Consider the following 25,030-nt stretch of genomic DNA (forward strand, 5'->3'; position numbering starts at 1 on the left):
GCGCTTTACAATGTGCTTCACACTTACCCACTTACATTTTACCATAAAGGATTTTATACGATTGAATACCAGTTACATTTATTGAGTTTAATGCAAAATAATCACTGATTGTTTTTCTTCAAGGTACATTAGAAGGTTAGGCTGTGTGGAATGCATCAGACGTATTTCTAAATACAGAATTCCTGTGAGTGCTGACCGAGAAGGCCAGACGCACAAGGACAGACATCGCGACGCCCTTTGGCGAGGAGGTGGTGAAGCCCAGGGGGGGACTTTCCTGGCACGCCCATGGGAGGAGCCGGCACACCAGCTCGCGGAAAAACGTGGGCCGAGAAGAGAAGGCAGAAGCTCGAGAGAGGAGGCTCGACAGACACTCGAGCGACACCGCTTCGGCAAATTCGGCCATATTCAACGGAGTTCACCGGGTTAATTTGTTTAAGAAATTAAATCTGCCCCCTTGGTGAAACGAATTTTAGCCTGGGGTCCACATGGTTGAACAAACCTTCTAACATGGGCCGGACCAGTAGATTAGAAAGAATAAGAGAGAAACAAAGAAGGAAAGAAAGAAGGCAAGAGCAGGACAGAAATAAAGAGGAGTGTGAGAGAGAGAAAGAGAGAGAGAGAGAGAGAAAAAAACCAAAGAGAAATAGACAAGAAACGAAAATACAGACAGAAATAAAGAAAGAAACAGAGAAATGGAGGACAAAAGAGGGAGAAAGAAAAAGAATGAGAGAGACAGACAGATACAAAGAAAGAGACAAATAGAGAAAAAAACAAAGAAAGAGATATAATGACAGAGAGAAAGAGACAAAGAGAACCAAAGAGACAGAAAGACATACAAAGAAAAAGAAAGAGACAGAAAGAAGGTGAGAAATAAAGAAAGTAAGAAAAAAGGTAAGAAAGAAAAAAAAGAAAGAGACAGAGAAAATGTGAGAGAAAGAGATATAGGGAGAGAGAGATATAGAGGACAAGAGAGGGAGAGAAAGAAGGAGAGGTCAATAAATAAAGGATTTGAATAGTTGTCTTTATCATATTGACAATTCACATGTATTTTTGTGACCAAGTAAATACATTTCTCTATAAATATTCAGTACATTTTTTCTTTAATTACTGTAATGGTTCAGTCTATTTTGGTCCAATGTCCACATTTGTTAAGACCTTTATTTCACTAGCTAGCTAGCTAGCTAGCTAGCTAGCCACGTTGCATCCTCTATTACGCATCACCGTCGAAGGAAAATAAAGCGAGTGGCGCCCCCTACCTGCTGGGCCCCCAGGAAAACTTGGACTTGATGAATTTAAAGATGTGCTCGTCTGATTGCAGCTGCAGCGCCCTCTGCGGACAGACACGGAAACATGCCGACTCAATTGCGGGGGAGGAGACCTCGGACAGGTTCGCACGGCAGAGCTTAATGCGCAATTCTGATGCTTTAGGAAGGAAGAAAGGGAGGAAGGAAGGAAAGAAGGAAAGAAGAAAGAAGGAAGGAAGAAAGGCAGGAAAAAAGGAAGGGAGCAAGGAAGGCAGGCATAAAGGGAGCAAGGAAGTGAAGAAGGAACGAAAGAACGAAGGAGGGAAGGAAGGGAGCAAGGAAGGAAGGGAGCAAGGAAGACAGGCATAAAGGGAGCAAGGAAGGCAGGGATGAAGGGAGGAAGGAAGGGAGCAAGGAAGGAAAGAGGGAACAAGGAAAGGAAGGAAGGAAAGAGGGAACAAAGGAAAGAAGGAAAGTAAGTAATTGAGTAAGTGAGTAAGTAAATAAGTGAGTAATTGAGTAAGTAAGTAAGTGAGTAAGTAAGTAAATAAGTGAGTAAGTAAATAAGTGAGTAAGTGAGTGTTGAGTAAGTAAGTAAGTAAGTGAGTAATTGAGTAAGTAAGTAAATAAGTGAGTATTGAGTAAGTAAGTAAGAGAGTAATTGAGTAATTTATTAAGTAAGTAAGTCTGACAGTAAGTAAGTAAAGTAAGTAAGTAAAGACGGAAGGAAGTGAGTAGGTAAATAAGTGAGTAATTAAGTAAGTAAGTAAGTAAATAAGTGAGTAATTGAGTAAATAAGTAATTGAGTAAGTAAGTGAGTAATTGAGTAAGTAAATACGTGAGTAATTGAGTAAGTAAGTAAATAAGTGAGTAATTGAGTAAGTAAGTAAGTAGGTGAGTAAGTAAGTAAATAAGTGAGTAATTGAGTAGGTAAGTAAGTAAATAAGTGAGTAAGTGAGTAAGTGAGTAAGTCAGTGAATCAGTGAGTCAGTAAGTAAGTAAGTAAGTAAGTGAGAAAGTAAATAAGTGAGTAATTGAGTAAGTAAGTAAGTCAGTAAGTAAGTAAGTCAGTCAGTCAGTAAGTAAGTGAGTAAGTAAATAAGTGAGTAATTGAGTGAGTAAGTAAGTAAATAAGTGAGTAAGTCAGTAAGTCAGGAAGGAAAGAAGATTCAGACAGACATACAGACAGACGGGAGGGTGTCAGACTGGATAAAAAAAAATTGTGTCAGGATGATATCATCAGTCGCTGAAATACATCATGCTACATATTAATCGAAAGCTATTGGGATCGAACATATGATGACCACAATTTTTTTTTAACTCATCACATCAACTTCACCATCAGTTCGAAATAAGATTTCTAGACCGTTCAGTGAATCCAATCCATATAAAATATCTACTTCAAAACACATGATAATGCCAACAGATGAAAAAAAATCCGCCTAAAAGCATTTCTGCTTTGTTAGAAGTTATGATTATCGTTATATACACATACATATATGAAATGGCAATGATAAGACTGGCTGCTGCAACTTTATTTTTCTTGCCGTTTTACTTCTTTCACTGTTCCTTTGCGTCTTTTTCACCCTTTTTTTTGCTGTTTGTTACTTCAAAATATGAACAATCACCTTCCGATTCAAACATCTCTGTACACACGAGAAAAACAAAAACCGAAGAGACCTATGTAAAACCAAATATAAAAGCACTAGTTTTGCATGAGTTTTAAAATTGAATGCAACTTTTCTAAAAAAAAAAAAAAAAAAAAAAAAAAGTGAAGCCTTTCAAATTAAAAGCGAGTGAATAGAAAAGAAAGCTAACCTTGATCAGGAAGTTGATGGCCAAAGTCAGCAAGAGAACGGCCCCGGCGTCAACAATCAGCTTCCACACACGAACCCCGAACGTTCCCGTTTTCACGGAACGCTGTCAAAATGGGAATGGATTTCATTATCTGTTCTTTTTTACATCTAGAATTGCTTTCAATTTGATATTTATTTATTTTAATTTTTTGCTTTATTTTTGGTGAATAAAGTTACAGAATAATCGGTCATATATGGATGAAAGATACAAAAACAATCTGAAGAAAGGTTTGGGCGTTTCAGTAAGAACCAATTCTCTAAAAAAAGATCGAAAATTGCGTGGCAACATTGACGAAGAAAAGTCACGAAGCTATGTGATAGGTTGGTCGTTTTTGGTTGTAACATTTCTCAGAATTCACTGTGTGAATATAACTTGTTTTTATATTCCTAAATATAAAAACAATCTTTCACACACACACACATGAAGTAACGGTTCAATAATCAGTCTAATTGCATCTCTTGTACGTTTATCAGTTTTGTACTCTTTTATTTTGAAGTTGCATTTCCGGTGTATTTATCTGTTTCCTGTGTGACTAAAGTTAACTAGACACACGGGGCGGGGGCGCGCAGTGTGGCCGGGAGCCCAGCCGGGGCGAGTGGTGTTTGGGCCATCACCAATGCTAATAAATTTTATTTACCTTAATGCTTGTTTTTATTTGTTTAATTCTGCCAACATAGAGTTCATATAAGTTTTAACTTTATCACTATGTTATCTAGGGCAGCACGGCGGCGCAGTGGTTAGCGCTTGTGCGGCACAGTTCATGTCATGGGAACCTGTCGTGGGTTCAAATCCAGCTCCAGACTTTCTGTGCGGAGTTTGTATGTTCTCCCCGTGCTTGCGTGGGTTTTCTCCGGGCACTCCGGTTTCCTCCCACATTCCAAAAACATGCATTTCAGGTGAATTGGCCGGTCCAAATTGTCCCTAGGTGTGAATGAGCGAATGAGTTGTCTGTCCCCGTGTGCCCTGCGATTGGCTGGCAACCAGTTCAGGGTGTCCCCTGCCCACTGCCCGAAGATGGCTGGGATGGGCTCCAGCCCCCCCGCGACCCTAATGAGGATAAGCGGTACGAGATGAGATGAGATGAGACTATGTTATCTAACTGTTCAGGCAATGATTAAAGTAAACCACACTTTTTTTTCTCGACATTTGAATGTCTTGGTGATAAAAAAAACAAAAAAAACAAATTCAGTAATGTTTTTGTAGCAAACACCTGTCAACCCCCCGTTTTCTGCCACCTATCTCCCACAATAACCGAAGCTCACATGCAGGCTCCCTTTCATTTACTCGATCTCGTGTTGATATTGACTTTAAAATACAGCGCAGAGGGAACCTGCATTGTTTTTGCCCGCAGGCACTGTAATCCTGACTATTTGCAATTTGGGAGCCCTGATTTCTAGGCACAGGAGAGGTTTTTGTGCACGCAGCTAACCGGTGATAATGGGTTCATCATTTTACGGAGTATAAATCGAAACCCCTGCTAAACTATGGAAAAAAACTGCGAATTATACCAGTGTCTGGGGCGTCGGGCGTACAACTTACAAACAGTCTCTGCCCGGGTGGCCGACAACTTTCTCAAAAAAAAAAAAAAAAGATTAAAAATGACAATAAATAAAGACAAAGATTTTTTTTTTAAAACAAACATTTGCTTTATTCCAAATTCAAAATCTCAGTTCAGTTTGGAAATTTCGGAATTTTGTAAGTTTGTTTGGCAATTTGCATACTCAGCAGCCTATCAGAAGCCTGCATCGAATAACTTCGAGCTTCTGGATTTTCCCGAGCTTTATAAGGTCGTTTTCCAAAATAGACACAGAGGGAAGAAAAATGGAGAAGTGGTTAGGAATCAAGCCAAAACCACAGCCCCAGAAGAAAGATTCAAAAGAAGCTAAACAACATTGATGACGCTACAAAAGGTAAACGTACATTAAAAGCATCGTGGAAAGAGGAGTTCACGTGGTTTGTAGCGAACGACGCAACGCAAACATTGCATGAACAAAGATGAGTCAATACAGGTACATACTGATGGTTAGGAATCGAGCCAAAACCTCAGCCCCAGAAGAAAGATTCAAAAGAAGCTAAACAACATTGATGACGCTACAAAAGGTAAACATACATTAAAAGCATGGTGGAAAGAGGAGTTCACGTGGTTTGTAGCGAACGACGCAACGCAAACATTGCATGAACAAAGATGAGTCAATACAGGTACATACTGATGGTTAGGAATCGAGCCAAAGCCTCAGCCCCAGAAGAAAGATTCAAAAGAAGCTAACAAAATGTATGACGCTACAGAGAGAGCATTGTGGAAAGAGGAGTTCACGTGGTTTGTAGCAGACGATGCAACGCAAACGTCGAATGAATGAAGATGAGTCAATACAGGTACATACTGATGGTTAGGAATCGAGCCAAAACCTCAGCCCCAGAAGAAAGATTCAAAAGAAGCTAAACAACATTGATGACGCTACAAAAAGTAAACGTACATTAAAAGCATGGTGGAAAGAGGAGTTCACGTGGTTTGTAGCGGACGACGCAACGCAAACATTGCATGAACAAAGATGAGTCAATACAGGTACATACTGGTGGTTAGGAATCGAGCCAAAGCCTCAGCCCCAGAAGAAAGATTCAAAAGAAGCTAAACAACATTGATGACGCTACAAAAGGTAAACGTACATTAAAAGCATGGTGGAAAGAGGAGTTGTTAGGATTGTATAATTATATTTATCCTACAGTTGATATTTAAAATGTTATATGTGTTCTCAGCCATTTTGAAGAGTTCTCAGCCTGTAAATCATTCTCCAAGGCCATGAGTTGTGTTTTTACAGACTGTGTTTTGTTCTCACATACCAACGGATGTAGCCTGACCTGGAATGACCTCTTCCTGCCATAACTCAAGATTGTTTTTCACCAAAGAGCCGTGAGAAGAAGGAAATGAAGTCTCTCCCAAAACAAAAGGAAACCAGGCTTTCCAAAGAAGACTGATTAACTACGTAGCAAAAGTTAGAATACAGTCTCCTTTGTTAGATAGAATCCCCGCCCCTCAGTAAAGAGACTCATGTATTACAGGGCAAAAAACATAATAAAAAGAAGGAGATTCGGAGATTTCTTCAGAGCCCAGCTAGCGAGCAAGCGAGGCGGAGATTCGTAACAGCTAGATCTCCGGGGCTCTCAATATGATGATTAATAAAGTAACTAATTCTAAATAACCGATTCTCTATGTCTTCTTTTATTACAGAGCGTTTTATTAAAAATGTTGGGGACATGAACCTAACAGGAGTTCACGTGGTTTGTAGCAGACGACGCAACGCAAACATTGCATGAACAAAGATGAGTCAATACAGGTACATACTGATGGTTAGGAATCGAGCCAAAGCCTCAGCCCCAGAAGAAAGATTCAAAAGAAGCTAACAAAATGCATGACGCTACAGAGAGAGCATTGTGGAAAGAGGAGTTCACATGGTTTGTAGCAGACGACGCAACGCAAACATTGCATGAACAAAGATGAGTCAATACAGGTACATACTGATGGTTAGGAATCGAGCCAAAGCCTCAGCCCTAGAAGAAAGATTCAAAAGAAGCTGACAAAATGGATGACGCTCCGAATTGTAAACGTACATTAAAAGCATGGTGGAAAGAGGAGTTCACGTGGCTTGTAGCAAACATTGCATGAATGAAGATGAGTAAATACAGGTACATACTGATGGTTAGGAATCGAGCCAAAACCTCAGCCCCAGAAGTTGTTAAATGTGATACTGGAGTGCCACGCCCAATTTCGTTGTCACAATATGTTCAACCCATTTTGTAACAATGACAATAAAGGTATATTCTATTCTATATATTCTAATTATCAATCCTTAATACTTTGCAAGAACGGATTTTTTGCGATGAGTGGTCTTATTGTGTTCCAAGTTGTGAAACATGGGGCAGGGAACTTCATGGCTTGGCAGGCAACTTTTCAGAGTGGTCTGCCCGGGTGTCCGCTAACTTCTCGTCATGAGTTTCAGACACTGGTAATACTATGTTGTTACTATGTTATTAGCAGGTTAGTTACAGGAATTAGGGTTAAATAGACTACATCGTTTTACTAGAAAATCACGACGGCCCAAAACAGGTCGGCGGGCACCACGTTGGACACCCCTGATATACATGATATAATAATATTAACCTCTATCTTCTTTGTTCCTGTATATTGTATAAATTATAAGCTTATCTTCTTTGTTCCTTGATCTTCTTTGTTTTCTTTTATCCTCACCGTTAAATGAAGTGAAACTGGAGTGCCACGCCCAATTTCGTTGTCACAATATGTTCAACCCATTTTGTAACAATGACAATAAAGGTAGATTCTAATATATTCTAATTATCAATCCTTAGTACTTTGCAAGAAGGGATTTTTTTGCAATGAGTGGTCTTATTGTGTTCCAAGTTGTGAAACATGGGGCAGGGAACTTCATGGCTGGGCAGGCCACTTTTCGACTGACCGCTAACTTTTTCTCCAAGTTTCGACATCTCCGCAATCGTCGTGGAAGATAAGATGGGATTAGAAGAAAGCGCGTTAAGGCTGGACGGAGAAAGTGGTCGGGGGCCCCCGGGGGCCCGACCATGGGAAAAGCGTTCCCGGGGCTTGGTACGTACGTGAAAACGGCGCACCAGCAGGGCGGCGCCGATGAAGCTGAGCGCCAGGGAACCCAAGATCATGCTGTTGAAGAACTGCAGCAGCCAGACGGCCAGTAAGGAGCTCGCTTGGACCAGGTACAAGGTGCTCACCTGAAAAATCATATCCACCAGCTATAAAAGGACCTCAGATGAATCATGGCGTTTCAGAAGATGTTTCAGATTTGGGAAAAAAAAAATCAGAGTAACATTTAAGAGCGCCAGTTTAAGCTTGAAAGTGCTTCTTAGACTGTTGTATCGCTGAAAGGAGGAAGGGAACAACAGGGGGGAAGGAAAAGATAAGGACAGGAAAAAGGAAGAAAGTAGTGAGAAGGAGAAAAAAAGGAAACGTTACAAGAAAACGTGGAAAAAAGTGGAGTAAAAAGGTAGAAAAAAGGGAAAGAAAAAATAGAAATGGGTAAAGTAGAAAAGAGTAGGAAAAAGGAAAATTTGAGGAAAAGAGAAAAAAGCAATAAATGCAAGAAAAATCTAAGAAAAAAAAGAAGTAAAATATACTGTATATATAAAAAAGGAAAGCAGAGGAAAAGGAAATAAAGGGAGAGAAGAACAAAAATTAAGAAAAAGTAAAAATTGGAGAAAAAAGGAGAAAAAAAATAAGAGAAAGATCAGGTTAAAAAAAAACATGAAAAAAGGGACAAATTAAAAAAAAGAAACGGAAGCAAATGAGTAATAAAGAGAAAGAGAGAAAAATGAAAAAAATGAAAATGAAAATAAAAATGGGAAAAGGCCAAACAGAGGAAAAAGGAATCAATATTAAAAAACAAGAGTAGAAAAGGAATAAACATTGAAAAAAAGAGAGGAAATAAGAAAAAGCAAATGGAAGAAAAAATGAGAAAAGGGGAGGAAAAAAAGAGGAAAAAAAAACAGCTAACACAATGCAGCAATGATAAATAACTTCATTATAATACTTGTAACCGTCAACACATTTGCTCAAATTTCCCAACCTCCCATTTTTCGAGTTCCCCTTGAAAAGGGTGCGTTTCATCATTTGCTATATTACTAGGGAAACGTACGGGTGAAGTTCTAGAAAAAAAGGCGGAGTCGCGGTCACCTGAGCATCGGTGAGCATGTCGACGCCACCTAGCGCGTAGAAAACCAGCGCCTGCACCAGGAAGATGAACTGGTTGAACTGCCAGGTCAGACAGAAGCAAAAACTGCACGCCCACATCAACCACACCAGCAGCTTCTGCACACCGGAGGAAACAGGAAAGTCGGTGCCGTAGCGTTAACGGGGGCGGCGTCGGTGTCGGTACCTGCCGGAGGGGACCCGGACTCGGCCTCAGGTAGCAGGTGATGGCGGCCACCTGCAGCGCCAGGAAGGGCAAAGACCAGTTCTCTCGCAGCGAGATGGTGAACTCCACCCGGGTCGTGTCCACTCTGCGAAAGGACGCAAAACGTTAGGGACGGGATCCTAAATGAGCAACTATGTTTTTACAGTTGTTGGGTCGAAAACGACCACTGAAGTGTGGGAGAGCTAAGAAAATATTGGCTAAACGTAGGAGGAAATTCAGGCAAAGACTTGTTTTGTATTTTTACAACTGCAGTTGGAGAAGGACCGAGAGGAGCGGATCGTTTACTCGCTGGCCACGCTCCTTCTGGCTTTCGCCCAGCCTGCCTTTGTGTTTTATTGAGCTCACAAGAGATGGAATTGTACTGGTATGTTGAGACAGAGACAAAGATAAAAGATCACCCCCCCTCCCCCTGGAAAGTTATCAACACCTTCAAACAAAGACAGGAAGACTAAGCCAAAAGAGAACATCAAACTGATTAGAAATACACACCTTGAGCAAATACGTTTAAGCCTACTCTACAGTCTGTCTTAAAATATTTTAAAGTAAATCACAATTTACGAGTCACAAAATGTATCATTGGATGAACATTTTAGGTTGAATACCGTCGGAGTGGTTTGAGTACAGATGTATCGTTGACTTACGAGTTTGCTGTACGTCCGTCTTCAAGTATTTTGACGTAAATCAAGATTAAACAGTCACAAAATGTAATTTATGATAATTGTTTTGGTCCAATACCAACAGAGTCGGTCAAGTACCAAGGTATTATTGATGACACAATTTAAGAGTACGCTGTACGTCTGTGTTGGTCTAAAACGACCACTGAAATGTGGGAGAGCTAAGAAAATACTGGCTAACCGTAGGAGGAAATTCAGGCTTGTTTTGTATTTTTACAACTGCAGTTGGAGAAGGACCGGGAAGAGCGGATCATTTACTCGCTGGCCAAACTCCTTCTGGCTGTTCCCCAACTTGCCTTTGTGTTTTATTGAAAACAAGAAGACATGGAAGAGTACTGGTATGTTGTGACAAAAGGCGAAAGACAAAAGATAAAAGATCACCCGCACCCCCTGGAAAAATACCCACACCTTCAAACAAAGACAGGGAGACTAAGAGACGATTAGAAATACACACCTTGAGTAAATACGTTTAAGCCTACTTTACAACAGTGGTACCTATATACTTACGAATGTCTCTACAACCGAACGGGAAACTATTGCTTCTAGTTACAAAGGCGTTTCAGGATACAAAGTCCAAAATAGTCAAGTCCTGTTTATTTGTGACACCCTTAATCACAAAGAGTCTCAAAGGGCTGCAGAGACCACAGATTATTGAAAACCACAGACTATTGTGACACTATCCCCTCATCTAAAACCTACATGAGGGCAAATAACACACAGATATTATCAACATAAAATATAGGTTATTCATATGCTATAGAATAGTGCGTTTTAAGATTATATTTAAACATTTCCACTGAGGTTTGAAGGATTTTATAAACTTGACTATATATTTTATACGATCGAATACAAATTATATTTAACGCAAAAGATATTCACTGGCTGGGCTGTGGTGCGATGTCAGGGCACACTGGTGGAAAATGTTGTTTACAGGAACGGCGGGAACGGAACGTAAGTCTGATAAGATAATCAGCACATCCAGACGCAAAAAGGCCCTGATGATGTAGAAACGCTCGCGACGCCCAGGGTGGGCTTCCTTGGCACGCCCAGGGGAGGAATCGGTACGCCATTATGCAGGGAGAAGATGGTGAATAGGAGAGAGCTAAAGGACTTCAGATGAGGGCTTCCCAGAGACTCCAACAACACGAATTCGTCCGTTTTTGATGGAGTACACTTAGTTAAATTGTTAATGAAATTAAATTTGCCCCCGTGTGCATTTGTCGGCTTCCTGTTCATCTTTTCCCTCAAGAAACGAGCGTGCATAAACTGTTAGGTGAGTGTAGGTTGTGTTTGGTTAATTGAGTCAGATAACTAATTTGAAGAAATTGCTAAACGGTACATTTTGATATTTAATTCCGAACATGTTGCAGATGGAATGTCAGGGGGAAGAGCATACACCGCTTCCGGTGTTTCCCGAACGTAAACAAACTGGCTACGCGTGCAGCATGCTCTTTTTGGAGCAGACGGTATTGCCTTGCCCCAGAAATATAAACAAAGAGCAGGGAAGATGTTGTTTGTTGATATTCGTCAGCGTTCAAAACTGCATTCTCATTCGTCTAAGAGACAATCAGCTTTCTTATACCCTCCGGAGCAGACACATCCTGTCAGCCAAATCATGTGTTGTTTTTCCCCAGAGTTGGTGCGTCCTTTTTTGATTTTCCAATATTACGTGATTTCCCTGATGTTGGTCCCATGACGCGTTGTTTTTCTCATAGTCAGTCCATGCTTCCAGGAATTGACAGTGTTTTTGCAATGTTTCTCATCAAAAGTCGGCGTGACCCAGCCAAGTTCCTGATAGCTTGTTCCAAACCAAGCTGCATGTCATTACTTCGCTGATATTAAAACTCGGGAGAAACAAGCCTGGAATTTCCTGTCTAAACAAATGTGTCCTCATTATGTCGATAAGCTCCGACTTCATTACTCTACAACACTCTTCGTGTCACCGGCACAGTTCAGAGACCAGGAGGAGGAGTTCTGGTAAGACAGCAGGGAGGAGGACGCAGCCATCATTCAATCAGCCCAAATGAAAGACATTTTAGCATAATTCCACAAAGTTTAATAATTTGTTGGGAGGCATTACATTTTAATTCAATTATAAGTATTTATCGTCATATGTAGATTAAAGAACCATGATTCCCCGCACAATGATATTCTTAGTTTGCTGTCCACACAGTTGCCAGCGTAATAAAACTAAGAAACTTTATACGTGTATACATAAAAGAATATTAATAATATTATCCGGGTGGTGTTGACAAGTCGAGCTAATGCATATTTCCCACAGATGTTCAAAAGCTGGCAAAAGCAGACGTCGTTGGATCCATTTTTCAAGAAACGCGAGGCAAAAGGGTAAATGAATCTGATGCTTATTTCTGATTTTTTGGAAAAAATACCATACTGTACTTTTGCAGGGCTAGGAACGGATAAGCGCATTTACATTCAAAATGAGTCTCTTCTTACAAAGTTTTCCGGTTACGAAGCGACTCACGGATAGAATGACATTTGTGAGTAGAGGTACCACTGTACCAATTATGTGACTACCATGTTGTAATTATTAGAAGCAGGGTTGAAATAAGGTACAACTACTAAAAGATTGTTTTTAGATAGATATAGATATGAGAGAGAAAGAGATATAGATAGAGAGATAGAGAGCGATAGAGATACAAATAGAGAGAGAGAGATAAATTGATAAAGACATAGATGGATATAGATAGAGAGAGAGAGATAGAGAGAGATAGAGAGCAATAGAGACAGAGAGCGATAGAGATAGAGCGTAGAGATATAGAGCAACAGAGATAGAGAGAGCGATATAGAGAGAGATATAGAGCGATAGAGATATAGATAGAGAGAGAAAGAGATTGATAGAGATATAGATGGATATAGATAGATAGAGAGAGAGAGATAGAGAGCAATAGAGATAGAGAGCGATAGAGAGCGATAGAGATAGAGCGTAGATATAGAGCAACAGAGATAGAGAGATAGAGAGAGAGATAGAGAGAGAGATAGAGAGAGCGATATAGAGATATAGATAGAGAGAGATATAGATAGAGAGAGATATAGAGCGATAGAGATATAGATAGAGAGAGAAAGAGATTGATAGAGATATAGATGGCTATAGATAGAGAGAGATAGATAGAGAGCAATAGAGATAGAGCGTAGGGATATAGAGCGACAGAGATATAGAGCAATAGAGAGAGAGATAGAGCGATAGCGATAGAGATATAGATAGAGAGAGATAGAGAGAGATAGAGAGCGATAGAGATATATAGATAGATTGATAGAGAGAGAGAGAGATAGAGAGTGATAGAGAACAATATAGATAGAGAGCGATAGAGAGATAGAGAGCAATAGAGATAGAACGATAGAGATATAGAGTGATAGAGATAGAGAGATAGATAGATAGATACCTTATTCATCCCCGTAGGGAAATTCACACTTCCAGCAGTCTCCTTTGTTGTTTATTAACAGATTAACAGGATGGCCTCGGGGTGCTGTGTTGTAGTTTAGTTGTAGTTTTTAGAGACACTCGTGGTGTTCATGATTTTTCATATCGGATAGAAATCAAATTTCCTTGAAAATGTACTAAGACCCGTCACTGGTGGGCTGTTTTCAGAATTAATTTGTGTGGGAAACCGTGACCACCACCTGCTGGCCGAATCTGGAACGACTAAATTAGATTCTGACCCAAATAAATATACCTCACGGACCTGTTGAGAATGTACCAGACGGCGGCGAGAGCGCCCGCCATCCAAGATCCGGCCAGCAGCCAAGCCGTCAAGTAGAGCGCCATCACGTGGACAGCCTGTAGCGAAAACACGCTGTAGATGTAGAAGTACACGGGTTCCAGGTACCGCTGCAACATACGTGACGGACCTTCCTCAATCCACGTGTTATTTTCTCATCGTGAGTATAATTTGTTACCTGGAGGGGCAGAATCTTGTAGAGAACGGCGAGAAAGACCTCCTGGTAGATGTTCATCCTCCGCAGAAGGTTGATGGTCCTTTTGGACTCCGTCAGGTTGTCGTGGATCAACTCAGACAATCCTGAAACGGACGCATTGGATTTCAGTACGACGGCGCAGTGGTTGGCGCGTGTGCGGCATAGTTCCGAGGTCATGAAATCGAACCTCCTGTGTGGAGTTTGCATGTTCTCCCCGTGCTTCTGTGGGTTTCCTCCCACATTCCAAAAACATGCATGTCAAGTTGATTGGCCTAACCAAAATCTTCCTAGGTGTGAATGAGCGAGTGAGTTGACTCTGTGTGCCCTGAGACTGGCCGGCAACCCAACCCTGCCCACTGCCCGAAGATAGCTGGGATAGGCTCCAGCAGCCCCCGCGACCCTACTGACGATAAGCGGTGCAGATAATGGATGGATGGATGGATTCTCTGGACTTTTGTGAATAAAACCAGACCACATTTGCTAGGAATCATGTCATAAGTAGAATTTATGGTTTTCGGGTATCTTGGTTTCGGACTGATGGTGATGTAAAAATGGGAGAGTTGTCATCGGAATACTTGGACATCTGTTGTGAAGTACCACAGGGTTCTATCCTGGGTCCAAAGTTATTTAATTTATATATTAACAATAGGCAGCACGGCGGTGCAGTGGTTAGCGCATGTGCGGCACAGTTCAAGTAATGGGAACCTCCTGCGTGGGTTCAAATCCAGCTCCAGACTTCCTGTGCTGAGTTTGTATGTTCTCCCCGTGCTTGCGTGGGTTTCCCTCGGGCACTCCGGTTTCCTCCCACATTCCAAAGACATGCATTTCAGGTGAATAAGCCGGTCCAAATTGTCCCTAGGTGTGAATGAGCAAATGAGTTGTCTGTTCCCGTGTGCCCTGCGATTGGCTGGCAACCAGTTCAGGGTGTCCCCTGCCCACTGCCCGATGATTGCTGGGATGGGCTCCAGCACTCCTGCGACCCTACTGAGGATAAGCGGTGCAGCTAATGAGATGAGATGAGACAAAAAAACATTCCTGACGGAATACAGAGATGAAGAAAATGGGGTGTGAGTGATACTAGAGATTGGAAATTTACAACTATAGTTAACCTTGTTGTTATTGTTGCTGTTATTATATCATAACGGTTATTATTGCTATTGTTGTTATTGTCATTTGTGTACTTAATGGGGAAGATGAAGGGGTAGGGAATATAAGCATTTGCTTCTTACTACCCCTTTTCGAACATATTATGTCACATTATTTTGTTGTTGAGTTATTGTTTTTGTTCTGTTTTTCATTTTAATGTTTGAAATAAAGTTTTCATTCATTCGACTGAGGCGAATGGCCATATTGGAAATCATTTTACAATTCAGTTTATTTTTAAAGGGGAGATGTGGAGCGAAACGAACGGATTACAACAAGGAACCTCCAATGAAGCAGAAATGCTTTTAGGAGCATTTTTTTTTAATCAGTTGGCATGAATGGAATACTGCAGTTCTTTATAGTTCTGGGGTATCCCGTTTCAGACCGAGTGTGATGTTTCTGTGATGAGTATATTTTGAAATGGTCCTCATTTCCTGAATCCCAAGAGTTAGCGTTTTCAATGATATGGGATGTATTCCAATGACTTTCAGTGATTTAATTTGCTTTCTCACTGGCTCTTTAAATATGCCAAACACGTCCTCAGTTCTTCCACTGACTTCATTCTTCTCGGGAGCGGAACGTTGCGGCCAACGGGGAATGTTGATGATGATAGCGATGATGATGATAATGATGATGAGAAACAGGAGTCTTTTAGGTCATAAGGGAGGCAGACTAGCTAAGCTAATGTGTACCGCTAACGTGAACTAGCTAAATAAAAAGACAATTCAATGTGTGTTTTTTTTGGTGTAGAAAGACAGGAAGCCAGAGGCCGACGAGAATCAGGATATCGAAAAAAAACAGGACAAACGAGACGGGAACGAAAACTGAAGCAAATAATAAACAGGGCAAAAATAGACGGAAACCAAACTGGAAACCGAAATTAAGAAGGACAAAATGAACAGGCACAATACCGGACAGGAAATACCAACAGGAACAGGACCGAGTCGAAACCCACGTTTTGCGGGGCATAGGTTCGTTGACAGGCTGACAAAGGAAGCGTGACAGCACTGAGCTTAAATAGATGGAAAGCTAATCTGTCAATGAGCCACACGGGCGGGGCCAATTGGGCGCCATGGCAAACGTGACAGTACATCGCTTAATATGGAAACTCATTTAGAAAAAATAGGTTCACTGTTGAAACAATTTAGGATGAAAACCCACGGAACAAACAGTAAACACCCCAAAACGCCAGCCAAGCACACAAAGCAATTTGATTGGTTGAGCGGTAAGGTTGGGCGGAGCTATGCGCACATTGCCCTTGTTTTTGCCCAGTATCCTCGTTTGCAGTATTTTGTGACATGTTTACGAAAGAACTCTACCATATTTAGGATTTTTTTTCATGGTGAACAGTTTTTTTTTTTGTTTTTTTTCGTAATTTGTGTGTTTTGTAGCCTTGGGAACGAAAACTGGAGAAAATAATGAACAGGACAAAAATAGACGGAAACCAAACTGGAAACCGAAATGAAACAGGACAAAATAAACGGGAACGATACCGGACAGGAAATACCAACAGGAACAGGACCAGGTCAAAACCCACGTTCCTATAAAATCGGCCGAAAATCCCGATCCAAAGACGTACATCAAGTACATTGAATGCGAATATGGACAGTTTGGGTCTCTTTTGAACGGTAAGACTCTCAAGTTTTGTCCCAAGCTGAAATAATGACTGCAAGTGTTACTAACATTATTGTTAGAACACCCAGCAACAGAAGGATTTTATTATCACCAGAATATTTTTGAGCATCTTAGCTAGAAAACAGGCGAGACAATAGCTTACCTGGTACCTTGACAAATTTGATCTCAACCTGAAAAGCCAAACATTGTATTTGTAGGTGTTTCCAAAAGTGACTATTTGAAGACGACCAGCTCACAGCCCAAATAACCTTTGTGTATTTTACTCTGGACAATTTTTAGACATTGTGAAAGAGTTGTAAATGTTTGACTCATTTTCTCAGAAGTCAATCAGGCAATTCAGGCTCTTAAAATTGCATAAGATTACACGTGGGAATTTCATTGGCTAAGCAATGTGTCAATCCACACTTAAATAGGTCACCATTGGCTTGAGAGTTTTGAAGCCGAAGTAGGTCAATAGAAATAGAATGGGAATAGAAATAAAAGTAGGCCCTCATAGGTTGTCACGGGCTAAGGACTGTCAATAAAAGCTTGCGATTGGCCAAGAGTGGCGTCAATCCAAATTTCAGAGACTAACGCCTGGAGCAGCGTGGGCAACACGGAGGTGCAGTGGTTAGCGCATGTGTGACACAGTCCTGAGATCGAACATCCTGTGCGGAGTTTGCATGTTCTCCCCGCGCTTGCACTCCGGTTTCCTCCCACATTCTAAAAACATGCATGTCAGGTTAAATGGCCGGTCCAAATTGTCCCTAGGTGTGAACGAGCGAGCAAATTGTCTGTCCCTTTTGTACCCTGCAACAGGCTGGAGGAAGCCTACGCAAGCACGGGGAGAACATGCAAACTCCACACCAGAGGTTCAATATCATGACCTCAGAGTTTTTCACACACGCGCTAACCACTGCGCAGTCGTGCTGCCCACCTTGATAATCATTTGAGGCCGATCGGAAATGTACCTAAGTAAATGGCTAACATGTTAGCAAAAAGTTAGCATTTAGCATTGATTTGAAATTGTTTTACCTGCTTGGATGGACGGCGCATTCAACATTTGCTTGTAGTACGAGTAGTAAAGTCCACATTCGGTCCGGAAGGAGATCTCACGCTCCACTTCCTAAAGTCAATACAAAAACATCTGTAAAATCACTCCCGATGTGAAAATTTGCTTCATCTTTAGTTATTTACGGCAAACTTTGTGTGTGTGGCTGTAGCAGCAAGATGGCAAACATTGTTCGCCTTAGGTGAGGCCTATGTATTATCAAATCAATGCAAATTTCTTGATGTACGAGTAATCTCTCGCTACATCCCAAATTGTACTTTGCAACCTAGCTTAAATTACAGGTATTATTCGTGATTTATTATCCCTGATCCCATATACAGTGGTACCTCTACCCACAAATGTAGGCTCCCTAAGGTAGTTTGGTTGGATAGTAATGCTGGTCAGAAATAAAATATATATGCAGTGGTACTTCTACTTAGGAATCTACATACAAAAGTTTCAGGTTATGAAGTACTCGAATGGACAAAATATTGCCTCTAGTTACAAAGTCATTTGAGGATACATCAAACTGATTAGAAATACACACCTTGAGTAAATACATTTAAGCCTACTTTACAACAGTGGTACCTATATACTTACGAATGTCTCTACAAAAAAACTACCCAACAGGAAATTATTGCCTCTAGTTACAAAGGCGTTTCAGGATACAAAGTCAGAAATGAGGATACATCAATGCTGGGTCCTTGTCGTCCCTTTATGCTAACTTTTCAACCGGTAAACCTTGATTCTACCGAGAGCTGATGGAACCACAGCAGGTTCTCGTGCAAGGTGTTGACGCAGCAGGCCTGGGTTAGCGCCAGCAGGCCGGCTGTTGTCAAGCCGGTTGCCGTGACAACGCACCGCCGCCAGTTCCGTCTCGGGGCCGCTGAACCGGATCCGGACTTGGTCTCCTCTTCTTTTTCGTCCTTTTCATCGTAGGTGGATTTTGTGCCACCTTTGCGGCGTTTGCGGAGCTCCATGGAGAAACGATCGACAAAGGAAGTCTTAATCCACGTAGGAGGAGCGGCAGGACACACTTCCAAACCATTTAGTGTTCCCGGGAACCTTGGCAGGGGAACTGTGTTCTCTCCCGGGAAATATCAACTTCCTCTCTTCTCTTCAAAATATAAAAACATCCGAGCTTGGATCTGGACCACCAACTTCCTCCAGGAGCTCCACTCAGGGCCAAAGGAGGATGGAAGAGTGGCGTCGTACCTTTTATAAGAAGAGGACGGGACCAAGGAGGGAGGATGGAGGAGGGAGATGTTTGGATGCAAAGTCCAGCTGTGTCGGACTAAAGTCCAACTGGGGACATTTGCCGACATGACTTCACACCTGACTCATGCCGGATCACGTGTCGCACCGGCAGAAGCAAAATAGAAAATACCCTCACTTGGAATTCTTCCCAGTAATGCTGGTATCGATAAGTGCTGAGGTTGATGTTTAATATAATTTTGTTCATTTTAAATATTAATAGGGAATTGATTCATATGATGCGGAGGGGGTAAACCGGTGTATGCTGTCGGGCCTTTCTGTTGATTGCATGGCAACTCAGCCCTTGTTGTGCTGTGGGCTTCATGTTCTGTGTCAGGACGAGCGAAGTGGAATGAATGTTGGGTAATGGGAGTGTGTTCTTGACTCTAGCCACCTCCCATTAGGGGGATACGTCTCCGGTATATAGATTTTCCACCTTACTTTTGTTGGGTCAAAAACAACCACTGAAGTGTGGGAGGGCTAAAAAGTATTGGCTAACCGTAGAAGGAAATTCAGGCAAAGACTTGTTTTGTATTTTTACAACTGCAGTTGGAGAAGGACCAAGAGGAGTGGATAATTTACTCGCTGGCCAAATTCCTTCTAACTTTCCCCCAGCCTGCCTTTTTGTTTTATTGAGATCACAAGACAAAAGACAAAAAGATAAAAGATCAAAGATCACCCCCCTCCCCTGGAAAGTTACCAACATCTTCAAATAAAGACGGGAAGACTAAGGGATGCCAAAAGGGAACATCAAACTGATTAGAAATACACACCTTGAGCAAATACGTTTAAGCCTACTTTACATTTTACTAAGAAATAGTTCTTGAATTATTTTTCAAATTAGTCTTAAAAGTGAATTTTCTTTTTTGTTTGTTTATAAGCAAACTTATCTGCAAAGAGTTTTTCTCGTTTCAACCATAGGTAGGTAGGTAGGTAAATAGATGTCTAGATAGATAGATAGATCTATTATACACATTTTAATAGTTATTGTTGTTTTGGTACTTGTTATCTTCATAATTTGGGTATCTCTGAATGCGTAGGAATGCATCAAATACATACTATGACTAAATAGAGGAAAACAATGTTTGGTACTCAAAAATTTGGGGGCTGGAACAGCGATCTGGAACGGATTATGATCGAGTACCTAAGGTATCACTCCATTTCTTCTCCAATCCTTCAAGATGTGACGTTTCAACTTGGCTTTGAGGAACAACATTTACAAATAAAATAGGGCAGGAAGCATCAAGAGCTTCCAAACAAACCGTATCCCAATTTTCCACTCGTTTTTGTTTTTTTTTGACATTCTCTTTGGGGTTCGAACACGGATCTTGTTTCAAAAGGTCTGGATCTTTCCAACTGGGGCTTAAAGTTCACCCCTTGTCAAATCAAATCTTTCTTTTCAACGTGATCATTTTCTCTGTCATTTGGCTCAAACAAACTTCAGTTTCTGGCAGAAAATCTAACTTCAATTTTCAGACTCCCTGCCCAGGATTTCTCAGAATAGATGCTTAATTCATATCTTATACATTTATATTAATCGGAGGGATTACCTCATGTGCGGTCCCTTCTCAAGGTTTCTTCATTTTCCTCATGTTGAGGTTTTTGAGTTTTTCCTTTCCCTCGTGTAGGTTTAAGATCAGGGGCTGGTGTATTAATGGTCTATAAGTTGCAATAGTATGTGGTCTGTGCAGCACTTTGAGACTCTTTGTGATTAAGGGCTATACAAATAAACATGGCTGATTTGACTTGTTGTTTTTGAGTTTTTCCTTGCCCTCGTGTAGGTTTTAGATCAGGGGTTGGTGTCATAATAGTCTGTGGTTTGCAATAATCTATGGTCTGTGCAGCACTTTGAGACGCTTTGTGATTAAGGGCCAAAAAAATAAACATGACTGATTTGACTTGAGATTTTTGAATTTTTCCTTGCCCTCATGTAGATTGTAGATCAGGGGATGGTGTCATAATAGTCTGTAGTCTGTGCAGCACTTTGAGACTCTTTGTGACTAAGGGCTATACAAATAAACACGGCTGATTTGACTTGAGGTTTTTGAGTTTTTCCTTGCCCGCATGTAGGTTGTAGATCAGGGGACGGTGTCATAATAGTCTGTGGATAACAATAGTCTGTGGTCTTTGCAGCCCTTTGAGACTCTTTGTGATTAAGGGTGTCACAAAAAACATGACTTGACTGAGGTTTTTGAGTTTTTCCTTGCCTTCATGTCGGTTTTAGATCAGGGGCTGGTGTCATATTAGTCTGTGGTTTGCAATAATCTGTGGTCTGTGCAGCACTTTGAGACTCTTTGTGATTAAGGGCGTCACAAATAAACATGACTTGATTTGACCAAATACCAACTGTTCACCCTTCAAATGGGCTTTAGGTGAAAACAATACAGTGAAGCAATAAATGGAAAGGAAATAATGATGTAAAACCTTGGCTTACATCAGTGGTTCTCAAAGAGTAGGGCGGGCCCCCACGGCTCCGTTGAGACCTTTTTTACAACAGAACTTTGCTTGCACAAGGAAAGCATTCAAAGGAAGGAAAGTGAGGGTTTTGGATTTATTACATATCGGTGGGGACAACTCTGTTAAGCTTCCGGTAGCACAACAACCTTCAGGATGCTAGATATGCTAGGACGTTAGCATCCATGAGCACTTCCGTAAACAAGCGGCGTATGATGGCTTTTGAACAAGATAGCTTAAAAGACACAGGAGCAATGTTCCTTGTAATTGTCCAGGGGTCTGAGCGTTCACACAAAGTCGGTGAGCAACGCTTGAAACCACTGTGAGCAACAGCAATCCCAAGTGTGGCAACTAAATCATTATCAAACATGTCCAAAACTTGACATCACGTTAGATTTTGCTGAGTTTCCGGCAATGCAAAATGATTTTTTCACTTTTGAAGGAATTGACTCATGTACGATTGCCTAAAAATGCATTTGTTTTTACAATTCTTTCACAAGATTTCCATTTCTTTTTTTCCTGGTATCTTTTGTCGCGTGATACTAACATTTTTGGGGGGTTATTGAGTCGGTTGCACGATACACAACTGTATTTAATTACATTTTTTTCAGTGGAAGTACAATGTTGGCAACGAGATTCACTTGATATCATTGGAATTTGAATGCAACACAAACTTTTTTCCTTTTTTTTTTCTCCTTTTTAAAAAATCCTTTTTAAAAAAATCTCAGTGTTTATTTTTTCCTAGCTGTTACTTTTTACTTGCTTTTTTGTTATTTATTACCTTTTTTCCTTTTGCTTCTTTTTCTTCTGGCTTTTTTTCTGAAATTTTCCTGCTCTTTTTTTCTCTTTCTCTTCTTTTTTTTGTTTTTTTCTTAGCTTTTTACTACTTGTTCATTTTGGTATTTTTTTCTTTTTGTTCTATTCCCCCCTTCCTTTAAGTCATTTTGTGCACAATTTTACATCATATTTGGTCGTGTAGGGATTAAAAAAGCAAAAACAACCTGAAGAGCCGTTTGTGACCCAAAAGAGCCGGTTCTTATTAGTGAGCCGAGCCGAAGAAGCCGGTTCTCGAAAAACTCTACTGACTTGACTCAACTTCGTTCTACTTCGACTCGACTTCAAAATACCGCATTTAGAACACAACGTCGGGGAACCCTTGTATTTTTACCTTCATGCACTGCAACTTTGACTTAATTCCATTTTTAATGAGCAATTTCGAGCCCTGATTTTTGTGAGCTGGCTAGATTTCATAAGTCATAAGGTGTTGCCGTGGCGACTGAGTGAACACAGTGTTTGGGAAAAGTGGGGCGGCAGTAGCTCAGGAGGTAGAGCGCTCGTCTTGGGATCAAGAGATCGCAGTTCGATTCCCGGGCTCCTCCGTGTTACATGTCAAAGTGTCCTTGGGTAAGACACTGAACCCCCAATACCCCCAATAAGCAGGTTAGCGCCTTACATGGCTGCACAGCCGCTATTGGGAAATGTGAAGCACATTGTAAAGCGCTTTGGGAAGTCTTGACTTGAAAAGCGCTATAGAAATGCAGATCATTTCATTTCATTTTAAAAGAGAGAATTAAGCTCTGCAGTACTAAAAGCAGCCTCATGGTGTCCTCAGCTAGCCCACCGCTTTACAACACACACAAAGCACACTGCTCCAATAGGGCGCGCTGCAAAATTTGAAGAAAATCGGAGACTTTTATGTGAGCCCCATGTTAGTGAAAATACGGTAATTGCCCTTCCCAGCAAAAAAAAGAGGAAAAACATTAAGAAAGACAGATGTGACGCGACACAATGTGGAAGGAAGGGAAACATCAGGTAAGGTCATCAAGTCGCAGTCGTCATTTTTTCCCGCAGGACCTTTAAAACGTCCGTCGCTGAAAAAATGTTGCGAAATCCCAGTCGAACGCTCACGTTCATTAATTCGTTCTGCAGCTTTTGCTCGAATGCCAAAAGGGTTGACAATTTACTTTTGAGAAGTTTCTGGGAATATTTTGGAACAGAACACAATGCACTGCCAACGATGATGTCAATCCCAAACACTGTGTTCGCTCCGTCGCCACGGCAACACCTTATGACTTGAACGTCGGATTGGCTAATTGCATCCATGTACGCATAAAATGAAAATGGTTATTGGTTGGCTTCGCTGTTATTTGAAGTAATGAATGAAATGAAATGATCTGCATTTCTATGCCGCTTTTCAAGTCAATGACCTCCCAAAGCGCTTTACAATGTGCTCCACATTTCCCAATAGCGGCCTTGCAGCCATGTAAGGCGCTAACCTGCTTATTGGGGATATCAGGGGTTCAGTGTCTGAACCAAGGACACTTCGACATGTAATACGGACGAGCCGGGATTCGAACTGGGATCCATTGATCCCAAGACGAGCGCTATGGATTACTTCTATCCTATGGAGATGGGTTTTAGCGCACAAAAATGCGTTTATTCAAGGAATCAACTCCTTGCCCTGAAGAATTCTCGTGCCAGCGTGATGAAGGGGCCTATCGTGGAAGAAGAGCCGGAGCTAGCTAAGCGGCTAGCGGCGTTATAAGTCTTCGGTACCATCCGTAATCATGGTAAATGCGAACTCACGACCAAATAAGATCATGGAGTGCTGGTGGAAAACATCGAAGCGCACAGGGAGCGCAGTTGCTGTGTTTTGCGGAAACGTGGCTCACATTTAGCGTTCCGGACGCTAACGTGTAGCCACCCGGAGCTACCCGGAGCAATCCGGCTTCAACGCCGCTAAACAGAGACACGAAAGCCGGGGGGAATCGGAGAGGAGGCGGACTTGCTAACACGAGGTGGTGTATCCCTGGATTTTCACAAAGAAAAGATTTCCATCTGCCGCAGGGATGTCGAACTTTTGGACTAGCGTGACGTCATCCACTTCGCTACAAGCACCCCTAGGGCATCATTTTCATCTGTTAATAAACAACGGGGTAGACTGCTGGAAGTGTGAATTTCCCTACAGGGATGAATAAAGTATTTATCTATCTATCTACCTCCTGAGCTACTGAAAACTTCAGACATTTAAATAAAAACAGCACAAAAACAATGAGTCAACAACAAAATAATCTGTGTTCGTTTGAGCTGTGAAAAGTGATGGTTCCCGGGGACTGGCATGCTCAAACATCTATGGGTCCACAGAGATCTATGGCTCCCCAAAATTTTGTGTGCTCCATGCACTTACAAACTGTCGTATTTTCCCTTACAAAATACAAAAACATGTTTATTTATGTAGTTTAACATGTTAACAGATGCTTATATTCCCTACCCCTTTATCTTCCCTGTTAAATACATTTTACAAATCCTCTTCTCCTCTTGTGTCTAACAAAATTACATAGGTCAGATATCATTAATTATAATAATTACAATAATCACATATTTTATACACTAATCTTCCTAATACCCATCCCTCAACGTCATAATGCCACTAGTTACCAAACAACAATGATAATAACAGCAATAAAGATAAAAATATTTATAACAACAGTTATGATATAATAATAGCACCAATAACAACAAAGTCAAGTCAAGTTATTTTTATTTGTATAGCCCTTAATCACAAAGAATCTCAAAGGGCTTCACAGGTTATTACACAGACTATTTTTTCAGACCATTATTATTACACCATTCCCTGATCAGGAACCAACATGAGGGCAAGGAAAAACTCAAAAAAAGTTAACCATAGTTTTAAATGCAGTATTTCCAATCTTCCCCAGAGCCATTACCACCCTTAACACACACCGCACAACAAACTGAAACTCTTGCAAACACACTACCTCATACAGATATCAAATTGTATTCATGCCTATACTCACTTTACACAATGTTGATTATTTTCGCATAGAT

General features: G+C 41.1%; 1 protein-coding gene across 4 annotated transcripts in view; it reads right to left on the reverse strand.

Moving 5' to 3' along the window:
• dpy19l3 (dpy-19 like C-mannosyltransferase 3) overlaps positions 1-25,030 on the reverse strand; it is a 57,145-nt gene that overhangs the window by 25,225 nt on the left and 6,890 nt on the right. For all 4 annotated transcript variants that reach the window (XM_088333459.1, XM_088333460.1, XM_088333457.1 and 1 more), the window contains exons 4-11: positions 17,458-17,548; positions 13,648-13,769; positions 13,434-13,579; positions 9,017-9,140; positions 8,815-8,949; positions 7,725-7,856; positions 3,063-3,164; positions 1,257-1,330 (exon numbers count right to left, since the gene is read on the reverse strand). In XM_088333459.1, the coding sequence (XP_088189585.1) occupies positions 1,257-1,330; positions 3,063-3,164; positions 7,725-7,856; positions 8,815-8,949; positions 9,017-9,140; positions 13,434-13,579; positions 13,648-13,769; positions 17,458-17,548 (926 nt within the window). The remainder of the gene's footprint in view (positions 1-1,256; positions 1,331-3,062; positions 3,165-7,724; positions 7,857-8,814; positions 8,950-9,016; positions 9,141-13,433; positions 13,580-13,647; positions 13,770-17,457; positions 17,549-25,030) is intronic.

Source organism: Urocampus carinirostris, chromosome 4, assembly GCF_059441175.1.
Source record: "Urocampus carinirostris isolate Australia breed hairy pipefish chromosome 4, RoL_Ucar_1.0, whole genome shotgun sequence".
NCBI lineage: Eukaryota > Metazoa > Chordata > Actinopteri > Syngnathiformes > Syngnathidae > Urocampus > Urocampus carinirostris.